The 25,327-nt window shown below is 42.7% G+C and overlaps 1 protein-coding gene across 3 annotated transcripts in view; it reads right to left on the minus strand.

The window, feature by feature from the left end:
• Nucleotides 1-25,327, minus strand: part of nrp2a (neuropilin 2a) — a 57,251-nt gene that overhangs the window by 21,715 nt on the left and 10,209 nt on the right. For all 3 annotated transcript variants that reach the window (XR_006009458.1, XM_041978555.1, XM_041978554.1), the window contains exons 3-8: nt 18,090-18,271; nt 10,859-11,089; nt 9,488-9,643; nt 8,799-8,968; nt 7,911-8,066; nt 1,438-1,582 (exon numbers count right to left, since the gene is read on the minus strand). Coding sequence is in view for 2 of the 3 variants with exons in the window: in XM_041978555.1 (XP_041834489.1) it covers nt 1,438-1,582; nt 7,911-8,066; nt 8,799-8,968; nt 9,488-9,643; nt 10,859-11,089; nt 18,090-18,271 (1,040 nt within the window). In the remaining variant the exon portion in view is untranslated. The remainder of the gene's footprint in view (nt 1-1,437; nt 1,583-7,910; nt 8,067-8,798; nt 8,969-9,487; nt 9,644-10,858; nt 11,090-18,089; nt 18,272-25,327) is intronic.

The raw sequence follows: 25,327 nt of genomic DNA on the forward strand, positions 1-25,327 counted from the left end.
TCCCACCAGGGAACTGTTAAGCTTTGCCGCAGAATTGCACCACTGGCCACTAAGGTTTAAGAGTTAAGCATTGAAGAAACAGGAGATGGTTGAAATGAGAGACTGAGGAGAGTAAAAAGAAAAAAGGATGTGCAGCTCAGCTCTACAGCTTCATGTTCAATGTGCAATTAGACTGCTATTAGTGAGATAAAAGTGAATGCTAATTCTACTGCTACTTTGCATTCACGTCAGATCTCACGCTGATATTTAAGTGCCTTTTAATGCTGTTCACTTAATTGTTTTACTTATTGTTTTCTTTTTTTCTGCCCACTATGCTGCACATTTATAAGATGCATTCACTGACAGGGAGGCTTCCATGTAGATGTTTCAGAAATGAGACTCATTGAGATATGGATGAGCAAGTGGTGTAGAAAATAACTTGCCAGGGGAGTACGTGAGATGGAGAAATGAGGATTAAGGGGATAAGGAAGGTATAATACAAGATGCTGGGAGGCAGAAGTAAGAGAGCAGAAAGCAGTGGGGAAAAAAGTAAGAGAGGGAGAGCTGGAGCTGATGGCTTAGGGAGACCGGGAGGAGTGCAAAATGTAGAGATGAGACGCTTACAGAGGCAAACAGCAGGAGAGGGAAGGATGGTGGATGAGCATGGAGGGGTTTTGTGAGGCAGTGAGACAGAGGAAGAGAGAAAGAGTAAGGAGGAAAGAAATGGGGGAGATGTTAGTTGTGCTGACGGTTTAAGAGAACACAGATCAAAGTTTCATGCTGTTATGTCACTGCAAATGCAAGTGGTGTAAATAATGAATACCAAGCACAGGAAGTGTAGACATGTGTGTACATTTCAAAAGTTGCACTTGTATTCCAGGTCATCTGCTATATTTAGAAACAGTCTGTGTGGTTGTACCTGTGCTGTAGGAGCTAATAGTTATTTCAATAGCAGCTGTTGAGGCTGAATTGAATCACAGTTCTGATGTAAGAGTGAACAGAGAGCCATGAATGATTGAGGAGTACTTGTTTCTCGATATGGAGGAGCACATGGAGCAAAAAGGAGGCATCAAAAGGTGTTTCTAAAACCATGAGAGGAATAGAAAAAGTTGAGGGAGTTGGAGATGGAAACTGAGCATGGGGTGGAGGAAACACTGGAAGATTAAAATGACACTGGTGCCTCTGGAAGGAAGAACAGAGCTAAAGTTTCCTTTAATTAGCCAGAGGGTCGTGATATTTAAAAGATGGCTGAGGGACTGTGGGAGAGCCTAAATGCATGTATGAGATCCTGTTTTTTAAGGCTTAGAAAGTTAAATGTTGCTAAACTTGATATTTTTTAAGTAAATTATACATTTAGTGAGGTGAACCAACAATGTTTTTTCCTGTCTATATAATGTAAAGCAGGATGAAAATGGCAACGTGACTTGCTTGAAGCAGAAAACGTTGGAGAAATCTAACCTGTAATCTGGCATCCATAAAGCTCAAAGCGGAGTGCAATGCCGTTCTTCCAGCTCTGTGGTCGGATACGAACAAAGCGGGCCAAAACCGGTTGTGGGACACGGTTCAGAACCACCTCAGTTGGGTCGGTGTTGGCATGGAAAATCTGGGTGGGGGGAGAAAAATACAAAAAAAAGACAAGTAATGGTTACTGTGAGAGGGAGATGTACGTTCTCAATGAAACACACATCGCTTGCTTTAGCACCCACCCACTGTGCACAGTTTCACTCTGCTTCACACACACAGTGGCAGGCCGGACAAAGCAGAGACAACCCAAACACGGATCCGATGTCACTGGCCCAGCTGTTGATGTGTTCTGAGGTCAGGGGTTCAGCGCTGGGAGGCTGGGAAAGCCCAGTGAAGGATGGTGTGCTCACCCACACATAAACATGCTGCTAACTGAACATGCTGGTGACTGTAGGAAGCTGCGGGAGACATGACCTGACATGACCAAACGCGATTAGCTGTCAGACGCAGGAAGTCTGTCCAGGTGGGCAGGATGTGAGGGAAATTTACTTCCTGGGGCGTCCACCTTAAAGCGTCAACATTCACCTCTTCTCCTTGAACACTCCCTTCCTTTTATTTTGCTCCTAAAGCGGCAGGTTGAGGCTGCTGGGTCAGAGGATAAATGTAACCAGGGTGGTCAGGTTTCTTCCTGTTTTGGGTGGAAAAGTGACCTGCGATTACCTATGAACCTCAATGTTACCAAAACCATAACTCCCAACTGGTAATTATAAATAACTTCCTCTTTTTCTTCCTTCCCCTCATCATTTCCCCTCAGCTCTTTGTCTTGTTGTCACCACATCATCTGAATCCCTTCATCTCAATCCCTCCTTAAAAGCCGCACAGTTGATATCTTTCCACAGCTCCTCCTTCACCTCCATATGTCTTTCTTCCCTCTTGTTGGTGGCTACTTACCCAAAACCACACAGACACAGGAAACCACAGGAGCCCACACAAACACACACCATCCTACAGACTCAGATAAGCATAGGAAGTGTCTTTTAACTGACTGAGTGACTGTTAAGTGTCATTCAGTCTATCTGTACGTGGTTGACCATGGTGGCTGATAGTGGAGCAACCAGCAAAAGGCACACCATCACAGCTTTAACACACAATGGAAAGATGGCGAGACAACAGCAACAAGGAGGTGAATTAAAGATTAAAGGATTCATTAAAAAAAAAAAAAGGGGGTTGATCATACACAATCTGGGTATGGGATGATCAAACGTAGAAGTAAGCATGCTCACACAGGCTGAAAATGGGCTGTTTTAAGGATGTTTAACCATAACTGGTCTGTATGAGTTTAAAATATGACAATATATCAATGTGAAATTCCCAAAACTCCCAAAATGATGTTCCAGAAATTCTATAACTTGGGGGGAGGTATGAGTGATATGACTTCAAAATTCTACTCAAGGGGTTTTATTTGATTTTGGGCATGGCCTGATTTAATCAAGTGGAGCTGACACTGGTAATACAAAGCAGAGTGAGTGTTTGAGTAGATAAGCGGTGCTATCGCTGCCCTATCTGCTGCTGGATTGAGGATCAGCAGCTGCTCTGTTTACCTAAGAGGCAAAAAACAGTAGGTCTGGGTTCTTATGGGGGTTATGTAAACTCCCACGCATGCTCCTACAAAGACAAGTGTGTGACGAAAGATCTGCCCTCACATTCAACCGACCCATCATTCCCAGCTTTCAGATATAACCGTCTGTGAAACAAAAGAAGATGGAGGGGAGAGGAAAAACAGAAAATGTCTGCAAGGAGGACAGGTGCGTGTAGAAAATGAGTAAAAAGAAAAGGGTGAATGCAAGACACGGGATATAACTTAACGATAGGAGCGGGGGAATGTGGAATGGGAGACTGGGAGTGGTGGCGAGTGGGAACAACGAACAGATTCATCACTGAAACAGGAAGTGCTTCATCCCAGTATTTATCTCATAACAGACAAATTCTGAGGAATTTCCTCAATTTTGATGTGAATTACTGTCAATGCTTAAAGTTTACTGGGGAAAAAAACAAGATGGGACAAGCAGAATTTAAATATCAAAACAAGAAATGTTGCCTGATATATTTTTTAATATTATCACTCAGATAAATACAAATGTGCTTCAAACAATGCTGAAAAGCTAATTCATAGAAACAACAGCATGTTTAGGTTTATATCTGGCAACTTCAGCTTCTAAGAAATATCTTGTTACAATGTGCTAAACCCCCACCCTTACTTAAAACAAGGGTATAAGCTGCTGCATTACAACGCTGCCAGCTGCTTTTTTTCTTCTGTTTTCATCTTTGGATAAAAGCTGGGAATGTGGCCAACATTACTGCCACAAAAAGAATAAGTTGTTCAGTAAGAAGCAGCTCTAAAAGGCTTTTTTGAAATGTCTTTTTGTAGTGGATGTGAAAAGACAGGGAATTAATTTAGGAGAAAGATGGTGGATAGCTGAGAAGTCGCTATCCCCCTCCACTTCCTGTGCTCTATTGTCAGGATACCTGAAAGGTTGCTCATTTGACTCCTGACCCATCGCATCCAAGGTTAAAGGTTAATGACATGAGGAAGCAGATGGTCGGTGATTGACTAACTTGTTGATAATGCGGTTACTTTTTGACCAGCAGCTTGGAGGTAAAATGTCTGGACCACTGCTGTAATCTGCCTGACGACTGGCATTTTCTTTCTTTCGGAGCTCCTCCCTTCATGGAGGTGAATAATTAATGTTGTCATGTTGTGTCTCGTCATGTGGAGAGTCATGAAATTATAACGAAGACCCCATTATGCACACAGCAGCGGTGAGCGATGGTCAGACATGTTTGTGTACCATGGGTATTTAACTATTGATGGCACTTTTGAGAAGGAGGTCACCAAGAAAGGTGCGTTCAAGTAAACATAGCTTCTGTGGGACAAACATGTTGGCCCCACAAGTGTAGTAAAAAAAAAATCCATTGTTTATCTTAAACTAACAAGATTCTCTGGATCTTGTTGAAGCATACACCATTTGTTTGTGGGAAATGAAGCGTGAATAGACGTATACATCACAACTTGATTTATTTCCCATTCCTTTTGTTCTCACTATTCTGTGTTTTTGGCACTGTCCTCTGCTCTGTGCAAGATTATTCATTTTTCTCCTTTCCATTTTGCTCCCTTGATCCCAGTCTCTTTCTCTGTCCATTACACTTCTCACCCCCATCCCTTCCTTCCTTCACTCGGCCCCCTGTTCTTCTGGATGAAGATGTTGACAGTAGGAACTGGTTCCAGCTGGCCACCCTCCACAAATGTGAGTATGTGTCCATTCACAGGTTGACAGCAATCCTCAAACCACCTTTGGTTGATGTCTCCCACTTGGTGCAGATGTTACCAATTTTGACTGACTGTATGTGTGTGTGCATATACAAAATTGTATTGTTTGTTATGCATAAGCGTGAAAACTCGTGTGTTTGTGTAGTTGTGTGGGTTTGTGACAGAGGGATGAAGGAGAAGACAGAAATGCTGTGTGGGTTTTTTTTTTTTTTTTTACCTGTCTCTTACCCAGGTTATTTGATGATTGTGGTGTGTGTGAGTGTGTATGTATACGCGTGACAGATTCAGCACAACCTAACAATACTTTTCAGTAACACATAGCTTGTTTAGCATCCATGCTGTTGGGACTTTCTCTCACAGTCACTGACAGATGACAGTGTGTGTGTTTTCAGTGTTAATTTGTTTGTACACACATGTGTGTCTATGGCACAAAAAAACTATCTAAGTTTGACGTGTGAGATATGTGATTCCTAAGTGTGTTAGCGTCTCATCAAGTAATGAGGTGCATATGTAAAGAGTGTGACTTGAGTTAACAAGTCACATGGGTGTCAGATTGAAAGCGTGTTGCCGTGCAGAGAAAATTAGTGAAGAAAATCATAGATATATGCACATATGTACAAAGCCTTATTGTTTGTGCAACTGCAGAGTGAAATGCGGATGGCACTTTCATTTTTGCTTCTACTGCTCTGTGGGTCCTTGGATTAACATTAAAGATGCAGTGTGTACTAAATTAAAAGAGTAATGACAGAAAATTTGAATATGTTATTAAAATTCTATTTCTACTGGTATCTGGTAATCACTTTACTAAAATGACTGTTATTCTCTTAGAATGAGCCATTTATATCTACTTGCCGTGGGTCCACATGCATGGCAGCTGCTGTATTTGTGCCACTATTTTTTACTATGGTGTCTCTGAATGGACAAACAACTCTGTGTGTGACGGGATAATCTTTTGAGCTTGAAAACTGCAGTATTGGCTTTGTTTGAAAGGTGCTAGAGCACTGTTTGGGATAAGTTTTACTACCAGTTGTCAGTAATTCTTACACACTATACCTTTAAAACAGTCATTTTAAAAAAATAAATATATATGTCTGGGCACACATTATGACAACAAATGCAAAGTGTTCACTCTCGCAAATAAATTCGATGAGGTAAGGACTGCCAAGCTGGTCCTGTTATTCAGTGCTGATTCATATCTGATGCACAGGCACACTCACTGCTCAACCTTTCACAAACACACACACGCACATAAAAGTACATTACTGATGCAAGTACAATTTATAAGCCACATTAGCGAAAATCTCACTGTTAAATGACAATTAGAAGAACCAAATCCCAGTTATTACAAGACCCCCTGATGAGAACTGAGCTTCAACCACTTAAGACTCTTTGGGGGGCTTAGGACAGGCTAACTGGGGGGGTTTGTGCAACATGGCTGGTGGATTAGCAGTCACGGAAGATTCAACCACAACCCACGGGGAACAGCGGAGAACTGGGCTGATGAGGGGAAGGAAGAGAAGAGTGGACTCTCCGGTTTCAGCATCATAACAAAAGACAGTGATGATGTAGCTGCAATTCATCCTAATGTGTGATTATTTAAGAAAAAAGGCCAATTTGACTATATATCAAGATCTGTAACTGGAAAATACAAAGAGGAAGTTTTATCTACTCTAAGAAGCCTTTTCTTTATACATCACAGAGCAAGGACATGCTACAAATCCTTGTGGTTTTTAGGCTTAATTTGAGAGCATAATGTAGCTGTCATCTTTTCTTTATCCTCATGAAAGCCAGATGGTGTGTTTAATCTACATTTTATGGAGACTCTGTAATGTCCCATTGGTAAAAGTAGCACTTCCTTGGTTTTTTTCTTGAGTCAAATGAGTCAAGTGTTAGTTGTAGACTTTTTTCTGCAAATTTGCAATCTGTTATTCATATTTCATCCTCCACTTTTATTTTTTTTTAATTATTTTTATTTATTTATTTATTTTAAGAAAGCACCATAATGCCGCCGATATCCACCCCAAATGCACACTGGTGCATTTGTCTGTTTCCATGTCTGAATGTGTCAGAGTAGGTTTTTTTTTTTTTGCTCAGACAGATTAGAGGACTCAAATTACACAGTACAGACAGACAGGCACACATCATATACATATGCACACGCACGCACATCTCCAGATAGAAAGATCAGCCAGAGGTTATTTAAAGGGGGGGTCTGGGGACTGTGTGCGAGTGCGTATGTGTTGGGACGGCTGCATCTGGGGGCTCTAATAAATTACACAGATGTTGACTTTTAAGTTAAATCCACATTTTTTCTGATAATCTCTAAATCAAATACCCCCCACTGGCCGCACCCAAACCAATCACTGGCACACATAGAAGCCCCCCCCCCCAGTCTGTAGAGTATGGGGATTACAAACCTCCCTCCTCTTTCCACTTTGTTTTTTTTTCTGCTTAAAATCCACAGTGACCTTAAGCCAGAAATGATGGTAAAAGTTGGAATCCCCCCAGAGACAGGTGGTCACATCATTACATGGACCTAAACTACATATAGTACATCCATACATGTGTGTGCACAAACTAACAAGGATGGATACAGTGAGGTGTAATCAGAGCACTAAACGCCACTGATTTCCATAAATAGCGTTACTATGAATCTCTTAAACACAGATTTGCTCAATCCCCTCCTGGCGTGACTCCAAAGGGTTTCACAACCCCAGGTGTGTGTTTATATGTGCGTGTGTGCAAGTCTGAGAGTAATGATGAATTACAAGAGCAGATAAGGGCACATAGAGGACTCCATTGTTCTTGTTTGTCAGGTTCCCCTCCTCTCTCTGCCTCCATCTCCCCCTCTTTCTCTAACTCATGACTAGGGTCATGACTCAGGTTCATAAACAGTCCTGAAAGGGGAACGACTGCTTCAGGAATGTTGCATCAATTGATATGGCTCCTAGATGAACAGCAGCTTTGTTTTTGGTGGATTATTCCATGATAGCATAAATGTGGTATGAAAAGGAGCCTTGTTACTGCATGTTCAAATGCTGCTTAGAAGTTTACATTGATGCTTATATGCGTGACCTAGATCAATTCAAGGCTTGTTTTCAGGATTTACTTGAATGTGGAGGTAAACATAAGAGCCTACCTTGTGGTTCTTGCCATGCCGATACACCATCCAGTCCTCTCCATTGGTGCTGACCTCTAGTTTGAAGGTAGTGACGTAGTAAGACTTAAGGGTCTCCTTGGATATGGCCCCCTGTGTGGCTATCCCGGTCAAGACTTTGAGGAAATGGAGGTCAACCTGAAAAGAAAAACATATCATATTGGTTTTAAATGTCATTTATAGGAAGTGAAAAGAATATATTAGAAATCTGTGATAACTGCAGGATTTGTGGTGTTGATAGCTGATGCAGATACCAGAGACAGACCAGATGCTGCGTCTATCTTTCACACAGACAACAGGAGGAACCCTAGGTGGTAGCTCTTTGTGTGTGTGTATGTGCATCATCATGTGTGTAAGGTGAGGAAGGCTGCAAGCAGAGATCAATGGCATGGTGTTCGGATGCATTCCAGAAGAGCATCTTCATCAATCATGGGCTTCTCGCCGCTCTGCTCGGTGCTTGTATGCATGCAAACGCGTGCACCTGCTTGTTTGAGACAGGAAAGATTGAGAGTGCAGAAGCACTTCCTTATCATCTGTTCACAGTTCCTCCATTTCCTTCGTGTGTGTGTGTCCTGCTGTATGTCTGTACTGTATATGATATGCTCAGTGCGCCTTTTCCTCTATCCCAGTATCACTGAGACAAATTTATTGTCCTCTGCAAGTGAAAGTAGTCCTTAAGGTCACTTCATAGCTGGAATTATAATGGCGTTTTTATCTGAACTGTTTGTGTTGGGTTACACTTGTCTCTTTAAATTGTCCTCAAATGAAATCATTCCTAAGGAGAATTTCATAGCCTAAGTATATTATTTTAAAGAATTTAAAAAGAGCAAAGTAGAAACAAAACAGTAGTTTAAGCCTATAGATAAACACCTGTATATACTCCTTGTTGCTGTCCTCTGAGGGTGTCCAGGCATTGTCGTCATTGTTGAGGCGGGCCTGACGTGGTAACCAGCGGTTATCATAGAAGGTTGTGGAGGCCGTAATTTGATCATCGCTAATCTTTCCCGACTCCATGCCGAGCGCCATGCTACAGTGGAAAGCTACCGGGAAGAGGAAGGAGATGCAGAGAGCAAAGTTAATCATTTATAGCTGCAAGAGGGAAAGAAAAATGGAGGAAATCTTGAAGTTAATGGATGATAAATAAATGAAATTCATCAAAAATATTGGAAGAAAAGCTTTGAGCAGAAGTAAATATAGAGAGAAGAGAAAGAAACAGGTGAGCAGGGATAAATTGAGGTGAAGTTAATTTATATTCTAAAAGAAAATAGTATGAGTCTGCTTCTAAGAATCAGATCTCATAAAGGGAGTAAAATAAACTGAGAGGGGTTAGAAAGAGCATCGAGACTAAAATAGCAATAAAGTAGACAAGGCTGAAAGATCAAGAGGGTGAGAGGAGAGAGAGATGAAGAAAGATAGATAAGTGTCAGCAGAGATGACAGAGGCAAAACTGTTGAAAAAGAAGAAAATGGAGATGGGAATGGAAACTGGAAAAACAAACCTGCGCGCACACAAGCGCACGCTTGTTAACAAACACACGCTTAAAGTTATCTTGCACTCACAGTCAGTGACTTCTTTGTGTGTCATGTTGTAGCGTGCAGAGAAGCCATCTTTGGCCACGGCCATGTCGGTGTGGAAAGAGAGGGACAACAGGCCGGAGGAGGACTGGATCTCTGGAGGGATCTTTGTCCCACAGTAGCGGCCTATCAGCGGAGATGCTGCAGACAAATCAAGATTTTACTACATTATACAAAATCATGAATGTAGAATAAAAAAATGGAATCTAGTCCAACTGGACAGGTTGCCAGTGGCCATGCCGCTTTGATAAGTGTTGTCTAATGACTCACAGCATGGGCCCCCCCTAATCTTTATTCCTCCAATCATTCCCAACTCTCCCTTTACTTTCCTGTCCATCCTTCCATCTGCCATGTGTGTCTCAGCCAGGGCCCAGCAGGGAAGCTAGAATCCCTGCCATACTGCAAGCTGCACTGGGATCAGCTGCAACTACACATACATTCACACACAAACATGCAGGATTAAAATAGTCTCAAGACTGCCCCCACCACCCCTAACACACACCAAATTCTTCACCCTTCCATCTCATCTCCTATCCCTCTTTTGTGCCCGAGGACTCAGTTCACTGGAACTGGGTTACACTTTAATTTGCTCCTAATTCTCAACTTTGAATGGCATAAATTGTTTTCAGCTATCAAAGCAACCAAATTTAAGGTTATAATTGGAATTTTAAATCCACATGGATCCCTTTTTAGCAACTGAAAATGGAATAATTAGAGCAAATCCTAAATTCTCAGCTTAAAAAAAATAGGGGGGGTGAAAGAGAATAAAAGGAACCCAGCAAGCGAGAGGTGAGAAATGAACCGCTCACCACTTCTAATGTGGCTTTCACCAGCACCGTAGCGACCAACATTACCCTATGGCGGTCACTTTCAAAGCCTGTGATAACATCCTCAACTATTTTTTCCTGATCTCAGCTTTTGCAATGCTCGGCTCCTCCTATTGGACTCTAACAGATACTCATCGTGGCTGTCACTCTCACTCGCCTGGGGAGGAAGGAAGTGCTAGGTGATAAGGAGGGAGGGCAGAGGGGGATAGGAAGGGGGCGATGAAGGGTGTTATTATAGAGGGGGAAGACGGCCATGGGAAAGGACTGCTCCTCAGGGGTGTCGAAGCACTTTCAGTTCCCTCCTTGAAATAATGTTTCCTCTATGTAACGTAATGGAATGTAAGGCAAGGCTGCTTACATCAAAGCGAGGGATGGTGGCTAAGGAAATTGAAGGCTGGTATGTAAATTTATGTGAAGGTATGAGAGGGATTGCATGAGTCAGTGTTAGTTCTGCATCTAACGTTTCAAAGTGTATGAATGCATCTTCATAAGCCAAGTTTTTACAGAGTTATGAGATGTGTGCCCTCACCTTGCGGAAGGCCATCCCACACGTCCAACCAGTCGTACTTGCAGTCGCCTTCGCCCACTAGCAGGGGGTCGTTCTCGAGATCAAACGTCAGGAACGTGAGGGTGACATCCATATGGGGCGGAGCGATGATCATATAGGAGCACTCCAGATTGTGAGGGTATTTGTCTGGGAACCCCGGGGACTCGATCATACCAGACAGGCTGGTGAAATTGCGAAAGCAGAATTCCGACCCTAAGAGGATGCAAGGATAAGAGGATATTTCATAAAAATCAGTCACATTAGGAGGAGGATAGAGGCGCAGGTAATCGATCACACTGTGGTATCTCATCTAACTTGCAGACATTGTTTTAGAGAGTCGTTCGTCACTGACAGCCTGCTGGAATATACAGGAGCAGTGGTGGTGAGACACACAAACACACTCAGTTTATGATAACAAAAAGAGGAGAAAATACACAGTGAGATGATGCTAAAGTGGGCGTTGCATCAAATGATATGAGTGGGTTCAAAGCCTTAAAATACTGCTATAAAAGAAAGCGGCTACAATTCAAAACATGTGCTCAAGATTTTAGTAGAAAACAGCTGAAAAACAGTCACACCACCTCTCGCAACATAAAATCTCCAGTGATACAACCCTTAACGCAAGGCTAAAGAGATTGACCCCCTGCTCTTTTGCACACTCAAAACAAATATTCTTTAACACTTTCAAATTCCCTTTTTGTTCTTATTTGCACTCTGGGTGTCTCTCCATCTCTTATACACAGCACAAAACTTGTGTAATGGTTCTAAGTGGGCCCTTTGCGGCAACTCTTCATTACCCATGCAGATTTATGCACCCTGGGCGGCTCACCTTGAGCGGCAGCAGCTGTGTGGCTCAGATCATCTAACTATCAGCCACTGCTCTGTGGCCCACTGGGGAGCCTGAGTCATGGCCAAGTGTTTATGGACCGGCACATCAATGAGGGTGGGACAGAGTTGACAGTCCAGCATGCACACAAAATGAGAGGACTTTGCACAAACACTGTCTCATTCAGAAACCGGGGTTATTTTCTGTCTCACTCTCCCCTCAAATATTTCTATCTTTATATTATAGGCTATAAACAGTTGGCAGTGGCTAGATATATGTCTTTATGTCCTTCTATTTTTGTGCTTACCAGAAGGACAAATAACCTCATGAGATAATGTTGCTAAGAAACAGGATTTTCTTTTTGATCTTGGTTAACTGCAAGTGTCAGAAATGCCTGCACTAGTGACCTTTCTGCACCAACTGATGGTGCTGATATGCATGCATTAAGTGCACTTTCCCAAGAAATTTTTGACTTATCTCCAGATAATATTACTGGGAAAAGATAAATCTCAGTACATTTTCATTTTAAAGATAGGAGAATTTGGAAACAGGTCTTTTCTCGCTGTACTTTTCCCATCACTGACGGTGCTGAGGTCATGTCAAATCCAGGCTCATGGGAAAAGGATCTGGAGAATTTCAAACCTGGGAAAACAGTGTTGCATCCTTCAGCACTGCACTGTATCAGAGCACCGCCAGCCTGCATTTGATAACCAGATTCATATTCATAAAAGCAGTGTTTAAGGAGCACAGACATGTTAACTGAACCCTCTAGCAGCTGAGCATTCCTCCGAGGCACCAGTCCTTATTAACAGACAGCCTTGTAAAAGCAGAGGGGTCGACTGGCTGCTCTGGCCCTTCCCTGTCTACACTTGGTTAATGGTGAAGAACTGACCCCAATCAGCACAGAGACAGAGGAAAAAAACTCAGGAGACACACACTGTGTCTCTTTTCCTTTCCTTTGGGTCCAGATTTTGTTTTTCATCTCATATTTTTCTCTAGTCTTTGATGCAAATATCTTACATTTTCCATTGTGTGACAGATCTAACGTCTGTATCAAGAGTTCCACAGTGTCTCCATCTATTTATCGATTTGCAGCATGCATTTTGTACTGACAATATTGACACAAATATAAAAATCTTCCCCCCAACATGTTAAAAGCAGCATTAAACCTTTTGTGTTGACTCCCACGTGCACACTGCAACATCAAAACACCCATGGATCATCTGCTTTCATGCTAGGAGCCTTGCTGCCTACACAAAAATACGCACACAGAGCAAGGCATGTTGAAATATGATGGTAATTTACAGCAATATTTAGCCGATCCCCTCAATGTCTGACCTCAACTTAGTGTGTTTAGTATTTGTAGCATGAATTCTTGATGTAATCGTCATGTTAATATGATGAAATGGGGAATAAATGACACATATGAATGAGAATAAGTCCTGTGAGTATGTGTCATTAGGTAAGAACTGTGTTTTTTGCTGGTGGCATGTGTGTCTGCAGGTGTAAGACCCAGTAACACACTGCCCTTGTTTCTTACTGTGCTGCACAGTTTGACTCCATCGCCTCTAAACACACCGCTCTGGGTTTAGACTGTGTCTTTTACACTTAGCGTGAATGAACTAGTCGCTTCACACATTCTCACATGCTAGTCCCGCGTGCGTGCATGTGTTTGCGCATTTGCGCGTTACACTATTGCTCTGTTAGTGCATGCATGAGTACCTTCCATTTTCGTTAGGGCTGATTAGTTCACAGTGTATGAACACGCCAAAAACAAGTCCCTATTACTTCCTCCCTCTGTCATCTCTTGACCCGTGTCCTGCACACGGGCATGCCTGCCGTACGCAGGCCTCTGGTTGGTGCTCGCATCGCACCATGAGCTGCCATTTGGCAAGAGCTGTCTCCTGGCAATAAGTAGGAGGTCATGGTGTGAGTGTGAGTGTGTCAGTGTGACATTCGAGGAGGGGGCAAGAGGGTGAGTTGCTGGGTAGAAACCACTCGACTCTTGCATGAGTTCCAGCAGCAGCTCTACATGTTGTGTCGGGGTAACCCCCGCCCCTCCTCCCTACTCCTTCTGTCTTCTTCTCTCATCCCCTCCCTCATCCCTTCCTCTTTACAGCAGCGTCTTACAGAGTCTGCGTTCATTCAATCCAGCTCTCTGTCTCTCTCTCTGCGTCGTCTCGCACCCCCCCAGTCCTCAGCACGCAACTCTCACCCAGAGTTCACCTCTGTGTTTGCGAGCGTCTGCTACACATCAAAACTGCCTCACCGTGAGCTACCTGTCTGTCTCGGTCTGACATACATCCATTGCTCATAGACAGACACATGCAGATCTCTAGTGATGCACCACTTGAGCCGAGTTCAAGGTTTGATTGTAGAAAATCTCTTCTGAGTCATGTGTATGCGTGCATAAATGTGTAATGGAAGGGGCATGCTGCACAGGGGGGCTAGGCTAGAGAATCCACAACAACAACACTAAACAACAAGGCTCAAAAACAGAAAACACATTCCTGGCATGCCATGGTTTTGGCATTATTGTAGCTCCACAGAGACGCTGGAGCAGTCCGCAGATGCTTCCTCTACAGAGGAATGCTCCTTTAAAGTCATGTTTTATACAGATATCTCAATTATGTGTAAAATGGCATGAAAAAATCATGTTTTCCTTCTTTAGTACAAAAAAAATGCAAATGCCAAAAAGCTCCCTGCTGTTTGTGATCAAAGTCCTTCATGCACTTGATCAGGCTTAAGCATTTCATTCGGGGATAGGTTTTCTTCATCAGTGATAAGTACGTTTATTTATGCACGAATCCAGTTCACCTTTGCCAGTTAATTGTTTTAGCATAATTTGTTGACTTGGGTGTTTCAGGAATAAACACCACGTTGCAATCAGTCATATGGTAACAACCACGACTGAAGCAAAGGGTTGGCGTCCAATCAGCAAGATAACATCAAAGATACACATGGAGCCAGTGTTTTGACTGGCGCTTGGGTGGGGGGTCCTGCCTTAGGCTCTGCTTCCACCGCAACCCCCGCGTGTGTCGCGGTCACTCTCGGTCACGCAGGGGACATGATGCCTTCAGGTGCTCTCTGCGTCTATCTTAACTTGGGATTGGCTACAATGTAAAGTGCCCCCGTCGCCATGGTGGTGAGCTTTAGGGAACACAGAAAAGGGGGCTTCCATGGCAAGTCTGCCTCCTGTAGCCGTGGTAACAGCATCAGCAGCACGTGACTGCATGTATGTTAAAGTGTCTGAGGGCTGTTAGTCGGGGATGAATAAAGGGTTAAGCACGCACGACTAAGACCAAAGTAGGCCACAACAATAAGGGGGAGGAGGGAGGGCGTGCACTTTCACTGTAAGCCAATGGGGAATAGAAAAGAGGATGTTGTTTTGGGGCACACACTCACTCTGGTTCCCCTCAGGAGGTGTACTGATGATGGGTGGAGGACCATACAGGGTACATGTGGAGTCATAGGTTGCCTCCTGATCCTCTTCACTAGAAGTAATTAGCTTTTACTGCACTGTATCCCCCCCGACTACACACACACAGACACACACGTCGACACAAACAGAATGCTTGTCCGACTCCTAACCCCCCTGGAGAAGTTACAGTCACTGCTTATGTAACAGGGTTGAATGAACAAAACAAAAACAAGCTTTGGTATCATTAGCTCATAGTACAGAGAGTAGCACACTCACAGCATACACACTGAAGACTAGACAGTGCTGTGGTGCTAGTCTGTACTGTCTGTTTAACACTGGAAGGAAGCTGAGCAGACACACACACATCCCCCAGCTGTGTGTAGATATCTATCTGGACGCACCCTTTAAAAACACATACAAACCAATAAACACAACCCTCACACTGTACACGCATGACTTTTAAAGAAGCACTACTACCGTAAAAGTTCTGTTCATCCAAATGAATGTGCTTTAAATTTACAGCTGCAATTAATTACTGTGTGATTACTTCTACTAGGGTAAATAAATACATCGCAGTTAGGATCTCTATGCTCCCGTCAGAAGTTGTAAGTAGCTCAGTAGAAACCCCTGGCCCAGGCCTGCCACAGTAAGACAAACAGCTATGATGAGGGAGCGTGCAGGCAGTGGAAATGCCGTAATTAACACTTGGCCTCAATCAGGCATCCTGAATACATTTTCACTCTCTGACTCACTCATTCTTTGTCAGTCTGGCTCCCTTCACCCCAATCATTTCCCCACCATTCCTGTCTCCATTTTTTTTCTCTGTCTTGCACACAAACACACACATGTCAATGCATCACACCACCCCAATACACACAAACAAAATCTTACACAACCACCCACACATGCAGGCAGCAGGCACCTACATGTGTTTGCACATTGACACAATCTCTTATACCCCCTGAATTTATACCGGGATCTTATTAAAGCTATGGCAGCCACATCTCTCCTTCTTTCCACCAGAATTCAATCCAACTGTGTGTGTCTGTGTGTGAGACAGATGCAATCTGCACTATTATATTATCAGGGTTCGAGCTGGTGGCCTTGGTAACGGAGCTGAACGTGAAATCTGGGTCACACTCGTTTGACACAAACAAGAGATATTTTTTCAAAGGTAGGGAGGTGATAACTTGTGATAAGAGGAATGAATATTTTCAGTCTGATCTCTGCAGAGCTGATTTCTGGTTTAAAAAAAGAAAAGAAAAATCAAGATTGATGCTTAATTTAAATGATTGAGGAGCTACTCAAAATGTTCAAAGGGTTGCAGAAGCAATCAGCTGGTAACTCACTTGAACATAAATCTTGCTGCCCCAAGGCCAGTGGACCAGTTTACCTCTACTACTACACACACACGCCAACGCACCAAAACAAATACACTCCAACCTCGCTTGCAAAGTGCACTCCACCTCATGCACTTTGCCGACTTTGAGAAAATTCCATTTCGGCACACACTCATCCCCATCAATCTCCTTGGTTCAGCCTCTACCCGTAAACCTTTAACCTTAAGGCCAACTCCAAGTTGCCTTGGAGCTCTCTCCATCATCCCACCACAACCTCCCACACCCACTCGCTCCTCGTCTCCTCGGAGGAAGTGGATCCTGCTCCAAATAAATGGGCATTCCTCACATGCTTTCTGGCAGCGTAATAGTAGTTTTCCCCCCTTCTCACACTATATAAGTTTGTTTACATGCCCAGCTGCCTCTGCTGATGTAAACTGCCGTGTGAGTGTCGGGTTGAGTGATTACAGGTTTCGGGCCATTTACATGAGGGGCGCAAAGAGGCGGCACAAAGACAAAATCATTAACTCCAGTATTTATGTATAATGGAGCCTCGTATTGGGCTCAGGATGCAGAAGTGCAGTTTGAAACACATGTTTCCTACATGAGAGCTATAAAGACTTTCAGTGTCTAAAATCATACAGCAGCAGACCATGTGATTTTTTTTACTCTTTATTTGTTGTGTTGTGCTTGTTCTTTAACCTTTTAAAACCAACTGGGGGAGAACAGATGGTGCAAAACTGAACAATCTGGATCAAATCCTCTAATTTTGTTCTGCTTCACATTATCAGAGTTGATCTTTACAGAGATAATGTTCACATATTGTACTAAGAACTGAGATTTAGAGCTGCATCATTCCAAAAGAATATTCATAATGAGGGTTTTTCATTTGTGCTAGTATGTGCCATCTTTATTTAGGACACATTCACACCGGGATAGCCCTGGGGACTTGATTCAGTTGGGCGAGGCATTCTAAAAACTTTCACATCTTCTTTTGGTTTGGTTTGCTTTCACACTTGAACACCTGAACAACAGCTGCTTGCTTGGGGGCAACATTCCCCAAAACAATCAGAACAAGAAGAAAATACGACTCATCGATTAGCTAGGACTGAAAACAGCTAATCACAAGTAAACCATGGAGCAACAGTAAATTTATGCAGTCTTGGGGTTTTTGGTTTTACTTTGGTCTTCAAATTTTATATGGTTTTTACTAGAATCTGTCCATTATGAACAGCACAAGAGGAAATGATCTATCCAGCAAGATGCTCTACAACACGTTCTATGTCACCTCCTCTCTTTGGTTCACTGGATGGTCCGTTTGTTTTCATACTGAAAGTGAACTGAGACTCAAATGAGCATTTAAACTACTCCAAACAAATCTTACTATGCATGAAAGAGGACCGAACGGCGCCAGTGTCAATGCAGTGTCATTCTTAACAAATTTCACAAGTGTTCCCTTTACTATGACTTCAAAGTATTCTAATCGACCTTGTGGTTGCAGAGATTTACTCATTTCATTATGACTATTCAAATTTTCAGCAGAGGCCTAAAAGATAAGGACAAGGCTCAAATAGTTAATGATACACCATCATGTTAGTCTGGTTTATTTCACCATGAATGTTTCCTCACCTGTTTTGAAGATCTCGTATCGCAGAGAGAAGCCCGCCCCCTGATGGGCGTAGTCTGAAACAAATCTGATCTGGAGCGAGGGTCCGGACGAGATGATCGGTGCCGGAGCAATGTTGCTGCAGTGTCGACCCAAAACATCAGCCGTCTCAGAGGTCCCATCGCGGATCTCTATGAAGTCATATCTAATCAACACACACACACACACACACAAAGAGATATATTTTAACATTAACTTTTTTCCTAAACAGCAGGAATAGATCAAAAAACATGAACAACAGAGGGGTGGTGCACAGATCGTTATGGGTTCATGCAACCTGTTAAGCTAATAAAAGCCAGACAGGTGTGGCCCAGAGTTCAGCCTCGGGATAAAGTCAGCGTCCAAGTAAAGTGTTCAGGAATACAACACAACAATAAATAAATCAGACACAGACTGGTGCTGTCTCCCTTCAGATGCTTTCAATAAATGTAGCTTCTCTGACCCAGTTTTGCTTGGGACAACACACTCAGATCCCTTTGATGACAGCTTGGGGGGTGAACAATCCCCAAATCCCTGAATATTGGATCACAGGGAGGAAAATGGAGGGAGGGCTATGTTTCAAACAGAACATATTTGAGCGAGTGTCTGTAATTTTGACAGTGGAGATGCAGGCAAATACACAGCTGGATAGATTCATTAATAACGTGTAAAAATAGATAGAAAAGTTCATGAAAAAATAAAGAGGTGAGGACTGGGAGATGAAAGGTGAGGACATCAGCAGCAAGTTGGGGGGTTAGAGAGCAAAACTGAGATACATAAATGTGAATTCTCATCCCTTATTAGCTTCCACATGCTTGTTCTTTCAGCTCATTGACCTTTGACTGGCCAACTGACCCTAAACAATAAAAGCAAATTCTTAACTGTCAGGTCAGTGTGTGTGTCTGTGTGTGTGTGAGAAAGACAAAGACAGAACACACCTGGCTGATCCAGAATTAGCTCAAAGCCCTGTGTGTCATTCCTTTAATGTTATTGGACACTCCAGATCAAGGCAACACACAGTTGTAGCTGCTCTTTTTTTTTTTTTCCTTTCTTTCTTTTTATTCTTTTTTCACTTTTCGGACATGGATGAGGTCAAGTCTCAGAAAAGTTTTAAATTTCTTTAGAGGTCAAACACATTCTTCACCTTGCTTCTTTTTGCTGCAAAGCCATTCTTCTATGCATTGCCTCCACTAAATGATACCACAGCTAAAAGATAAAAGTTATGGGATTATCTTATATTTGGTAGCTGGAGGTTTTAGAATAGTAATTTGGGGTTGGGACATTATTTAAAAGGTGTAGAAATCTCTTTAATTTCTGTTTTTTAGCAGGCTGGTGCTGAAGCAGTCTTTAAGGCAAGTTATCTATATAGTTTATTTGAAGGCTGTTAAGACTTAGTCTCCACTTTTCTTTGTCTTGTTATGGTGCTGCGTGTCTACAGTTTCTCACTAAATGTTTTGATGTGTTTCATTTTGTGCAGCAATGGATAATTTCTTTGTAATTCTGGTCTCCATTATATCATCTCAGTTTCTTTCAAAGTGTGTCTCTTCATTGCACGTTGCGTTTCACTGCATCGCGGCAGGAGCCCTGCAACTACACCGAGGACAACCCCCTGCAAAACATACAGGCATCTGAATTGCAAACACTTGTCTGAATTAGTTCATGTGAGGAAGCTGTCAAATAACAACAGGGTCGCTGTTGTCTCACTAATTAGTGTGATGGGCTGTTTGGTGGGGGAAAAAAAGCTTCAAAGCTGTCTCTTGCTTTTTTTAACTCAGCATCTTGCTAATATTCCAAACAAGAACCCACCTTTACTTACAGCCAATCAGCTCAGGGCTGTGGCTGTTTGTGGCATATAAGCACTAAGATGGCTTTTGTACTGTCAGCTTGAAATAAAACCTAGATTAAGTAGTCTCTAAGCCTCTTTTTGGGGGGCTATCTCATTCCTGCAGTGTATTGATTCCTATACTGAGCATTCAGCTTAAGACTACTGATCGAGGGATAATCCCACCACATTAATCTGGGACTGCCATATGCACAGGTAAGAATCAAGGCACGAAATGGCTGCAATGAGCCTGTAAAGTCTAACTACCATTAATAACATTCAAGCATCTGAAGAAACATTTTAAACCAAAGGATGTTATGGAGTGAGGTGGCTGAGTTGGATATTAGCTACAAATAATCCAGAGTCACAGATCCAGGCTACAAATAAGATGCCTCTTTGCCTCTACTGGATAAATTCCTTCTCTCTGTCTGTTTTTGACACTCAGTTCACTTTCCACCAATGCAATTTAGCTTTACAGTGGCAGAGAGGAGCAATTCACCTGTGCTCAGAATGCAAAAAACATATTAGTCGCATTCAGCCTTCGTAGCTCCCTTCACTTTTTTAGCATCTGATGGTTGAGTCTAAAAAGCTTTCATGTGAGTGAGTATAGAAGCAGTAGTCCAATAGCATTATACATGTCTTGCTTGTAATCCTGCATTACAGATGCCATCGAGGGCTTTAGTGACAGGCTCTCACCGTGAGTCCGGAGAGCCACTGCTTTCCCTGAGTGTGCCTGCTTTATGGCTGTAACTGACACATGCTTTGGGAAAACACACATTCAAAAATGTGTCAACAAACACACAAATACATAGACAGACAAGTACACACACGGAGATATAGGCAAACACGGGTGTGCGTATATACTCAGTGCCGTATCGCCAACACTGAGGATAAAAGGCCTGTGAAAGAGCTGAGAGCCTAATTAGGTTTTAATTGATTTTGGAGTGGGTCTCTATCCTTCTTTCTGTCTCCCTCTCTCCTGTCGTGGATTAGCGTCAGTGAGTGAGTGTTCCTCAGATGTGATTATTGACCTGTTCGCTCAGCCTCTCCCCAGGCTCTGATGAATACATGTATGAGGGCCTGACGTGTGAGAGCCCACTGTCTGCCTCTTTAAAGAAAAAAAACCCCCAAAAAAACGCACACTTGAACGCATTCCAGGACATTGCACACAAATCACATGCACATGCGCAATCACCAACCCGCACTCGTGAAGACTCACATCAACATTAGGCAGCACTCACACATTCGAGCAGACAGCCCCTACCCACATCCAGATTCCATTAGGAGCTTGTTTTGAACCAAACTCCGCCTTTCTGTCCGACACCATCCATTCCCAGCTTTCTGTCTGTCTGGCAACCCGTCTGGGTCTGCGCGACCGGCCCCATGTTTAAGGAGCCATAATAAGGCAGCAGTTACACCCTCCCTCGCTTCCCCTTTAGGGAATAGCTGGAACAGAGGGAGAGGGGTTAAGGAAACTAAAAACCCTCAAGGGCCAGTAATTCTGCACTGGTCCAGACATGTCTTCTCTTCCTCTCCTCTCATATATCACGCCGTCCCTGCGTCAAAGCGACTAATTGCCTTTCGCACCTTTGTTGTTTGCCGGCGATCAGGGACATTTCCTGCCAGCAGCAGCGCCTCACTACATCCAAACATAAATGCATTATATATACATCCTCAGCCAGCATTTTGTGCCCTGACTGGGTCTGCCTCAATGCTATAAATACCAATCAGTTTGGAGATTTGTGACTCTGGTGATCATTAACAACCACATATTTGAATATATATAGTATAACCCCCCCCTTGTTACCTTTTTCTATTATCTTCCATTGCTAAAGATCTAGTCTGAAAATGATGTTTTATTTATTTTAGCATAAATGGCTAAATAAATGAATGAAGCATTCAGTGGGAACTTTAATATCACATAAAAGATTAACTTAAATTTGTATTGGGTGAGTCATGGCTGTCTGGTTTATTTTGTTTATGCTGATAAAAGAGCAACAGCTGTTCTTGAATATCTGCAAACCAAACTTGGCTGTACTCAGACACTTGGGGCTTTCAGCTGAGATGATTTTCCTCTCTGCTGCATTGTGTTTTTTTCCACTCTTGGAGCACAGAAACCCACTAAATCCCGATCTGGTAAACAATGAAGAGTCTGTTGCTTCTTTCATCTCCCTGTTGATGACTTAGAGAAGCAGAAGCAGAAATTACACATCCAGATATTCACATATCCAAGTGCACATGCACACACATACACCCCCCTCTCCTCCTAACCTCAAAAGGGGACTCTAATAAACCATAAGTGCCTCTGAAATATTAACTAGATGCTGCGAGCAAAATCCCAGCAGATCTGCAGGGCCTGCCATCTTCAATCTAGCCCCAAAACAAATAGCACTTCTCTTCCCCATCTCCTCATGCCTTGCTGCTCTCCTCTGCTGTCCATCACTGATTCATACTTACAGATGACTGGGGCAGAACCGCTGACCACAGGCCGTCTAGACTCGGCCCCAGACCTCCTAGAGCAGCATTGATCCGAAACATCAATCTGTACCTGCCGTCTGTGCTGGAGAAGTAAATCCTGCTGCCCCGGCTGAATGAATTTTACCTCTTAACACTCCATTCTTTACTATTTTTGGTCCGCCTGTTTTCTTTTTTTCTTTCTTTTCATTTTAATGTAAAATGCATGCAATCAACATACAGACATTTTTTTAGGACAGCCTCAGTGCTCAAATTATGAGTCCAAAAAATGTGTAAAATATTGACATTGAAACACACAACAGATACAATTTACATATTTACACTTTTTCTTTCAGACGTGTTTTTTCTATTCACAGTTATTTATGCTACCATTTACCTGTGATCCTCACAAATCCAACTGCACTCAGCTTGTTCTTGGTGCCAGCGTGCATTAAAAATGTCTTCTTGGCTTTATTCCAGCCAAAAAGGACCATTATTTTTGTTCTTTTCAGACAGACATGTAAACTTCCTTGTCCCTTGTTGATCTCTGGCTGCTCCTGATTAGGCATTAATGTCAATTTAAGTTTCCTAATTGGTGGAAAGTTTGACAGGAAGTGTCTTTCTTATCATTTTTTTTAGTCAAAATATAGGTCTATTAGAAACACTGTAGTGATAGTGATCTTTGTTTATTTTGAAAATGTGATAAATAATCATGTTATTATAGACCACTTGTTGTGGATTTACCATATAGAGTCTCTGAATAAACTCTACATCTTGCAGGTGGATTGTAAACTTCCTAGTTTTATTATTTATTTATTTATTAAACCTGAAAAACTTCTCTGGATCACCTAAAGGGGAAGCCATCCATTACAATTTACCCCACAGAGTCACGCTCTACTGTTCCTGAGAAATTGTTGACAATATAAGTGAAAGTGCTTTAGGGCTGCCGGCGATCTGGCAGAGTTTTAAGGATTTATTGAGCTTTGGTGATGCAGTATGGAAATGTGATTAAGCTTTTTCTTAAAACATGCAGAGGTTCAGCCTCTCTCTGAACTTATCATGCAGCTGAATTTCTACTGGTACCTCACACTTATTCTCTCATCATTCAATGATGGTGATGACCATGATCGTGTCCTGAACGTAGGCCAAGTGCCAGATATCGACATATCAGCTCCAGAACAACTCCCTTTAGTCATGACCTCTGGGAACAAATCTGTCTCTCCTTTCACCCTGAACCATCCTTAATCAAACTTCTCCTCTTCATCCCTTCTTCGTCATCTCTCCCTCTGGTTATTGCTGATCATCTATAGATTTCCCATTACAAGCGGAATAAAGACATTGATCCTTTACCTTTCTACCCCCTTTGGGTATAGATTAGAGAGTGATATCACACAAAGGAGCAAACCCACATCCATGCAAACAGAGTTATGAGTTGGTGACACCTCTCAGTGTGAGCAGCCATGACACAGGCCAAGAGGATTTACAGCTCTAGCTCTGTTTGTGTGTTTGTGCCTGCATGTCTGTGTATGGAGTTATAAAGTTATATCATAATATCTTCCCACCTCGGGCTGAGTTCAATAACAAATAACCAAATAAAAGGGAGAAAATAAAACCCTCCAAGGTGGGAGAAATGGATCTTCTTGGATGAATGTATGTGTATGTGTGATTCTCCCTGTTTCAATGTTTAATTTGAGCGTGTAAAATTAAAATGGATCCTCCCCAGGCTTGAGGAGAGGGAGGATGATAAAACAAAAGGAAGAGTTGGATCAAGAAAATATGGCTAAAGAGAAACAGAAAAATAAAGAGAAGTTATTTTTCTACACCTTGAGCTTCTCTTTCTCCCTTCCCCAGCAGCTCCTGGTATATCACTAGGTAGCATCCTGGGGCTCAGTGATGGCAGATTGCATTAGAGATATGGGCCTGATATTTCATCTAGCCTTTATTACATTTAGTTCGCATCAATCGGCTGGCAGCCTGGAGGTAAGAGCTATTTGGCACATGGCCGGACTCCCCTGAAATGAAATCCTGAATTAAAGTGCCACCTCAGACATGGAGCGCCTGCACGAGGCTGTCGATTTGATTGCTGCAGCAGAGCCGCAGTTTGGCTGCATCATAGTGCGGACTGCTTGAACCCACTAAGAGAAAATCACCAGCTGGGTAGGGATACTAGCCAGAGTTCAGAACCCTTGCCTGGGCTGACCAATCACTTTTTTTGTTTTTATGAAGGCCTAAATTGCCCCAGGAGGAGGCATGATGGCTGATTAGCACTTTCACACTGGCAGGTTGCATCTCAAAGTGGGTGCATGCTTCTCTGTCTAAGCATATAATCAGAAAAAAAAATATGTTTAGTTGCTATGTTTAAGACTGTTTATCATCAGTAGTCTGCAGCTCTGCGTCTTCAAGTAAGCACAGCTCTGGTCTGACTTTTCAAATCCCAACTGTCATGCAGGTTTCCAGCGCTGACCAAGATGCAGAACCTTTCACCTCTGCACCCTTAGTGCTGAAGGGGCTTGGATCAATTCCGGTAAAAAGCATAAAACAGGATGGAGACAGCAAGAATATCGAACTGTTGTGCTTTCCTTTTTATTCTACTTATTCTTGCAGACATTTCAGCAGCACAAAGGGAAATGTTTTAGCCACAAAATGCAGAACGTTAATGTTAGAGGTCATGCATACATAAGTGTTGGTATGAATTCGTTTCTGTAATGGGTCAATAAAATTGGGATTATCAGAGGCTGGATGGATAGATGGATGGAGGGAAAAGGCAAACAGAGAGCTCATTTTACTGACATTCAGACGCCCACACTTACTCAGTAACTCCCCCTAATACACATGCATTTGGTCATATATGCAGGATGAAGGGAGCCTGAGTGGGAGTGTGTGTTAGAGGGCAGGCAGAGGCCTCTATCCCTCCAGGCGAGTGTAAAAGAAAAAAAAAGGCTATCC

This window comes from Melanotaenia boesemani, chromosome 24 (genome assembly GCF_017639745.1).
Source record: "Melanotaenia boesemani isolate fMelBoe1 chromosome 24, fMelBoe1.pri, whole genome shotgun sequence".
Classification (NCBI taxonomy): Eukaryota; Metazoa; Chordata; class Actinopteri; order Atheriniformes; family Melanotaeniidae; genus Melanotaenia; species Melanotaenia boesemani.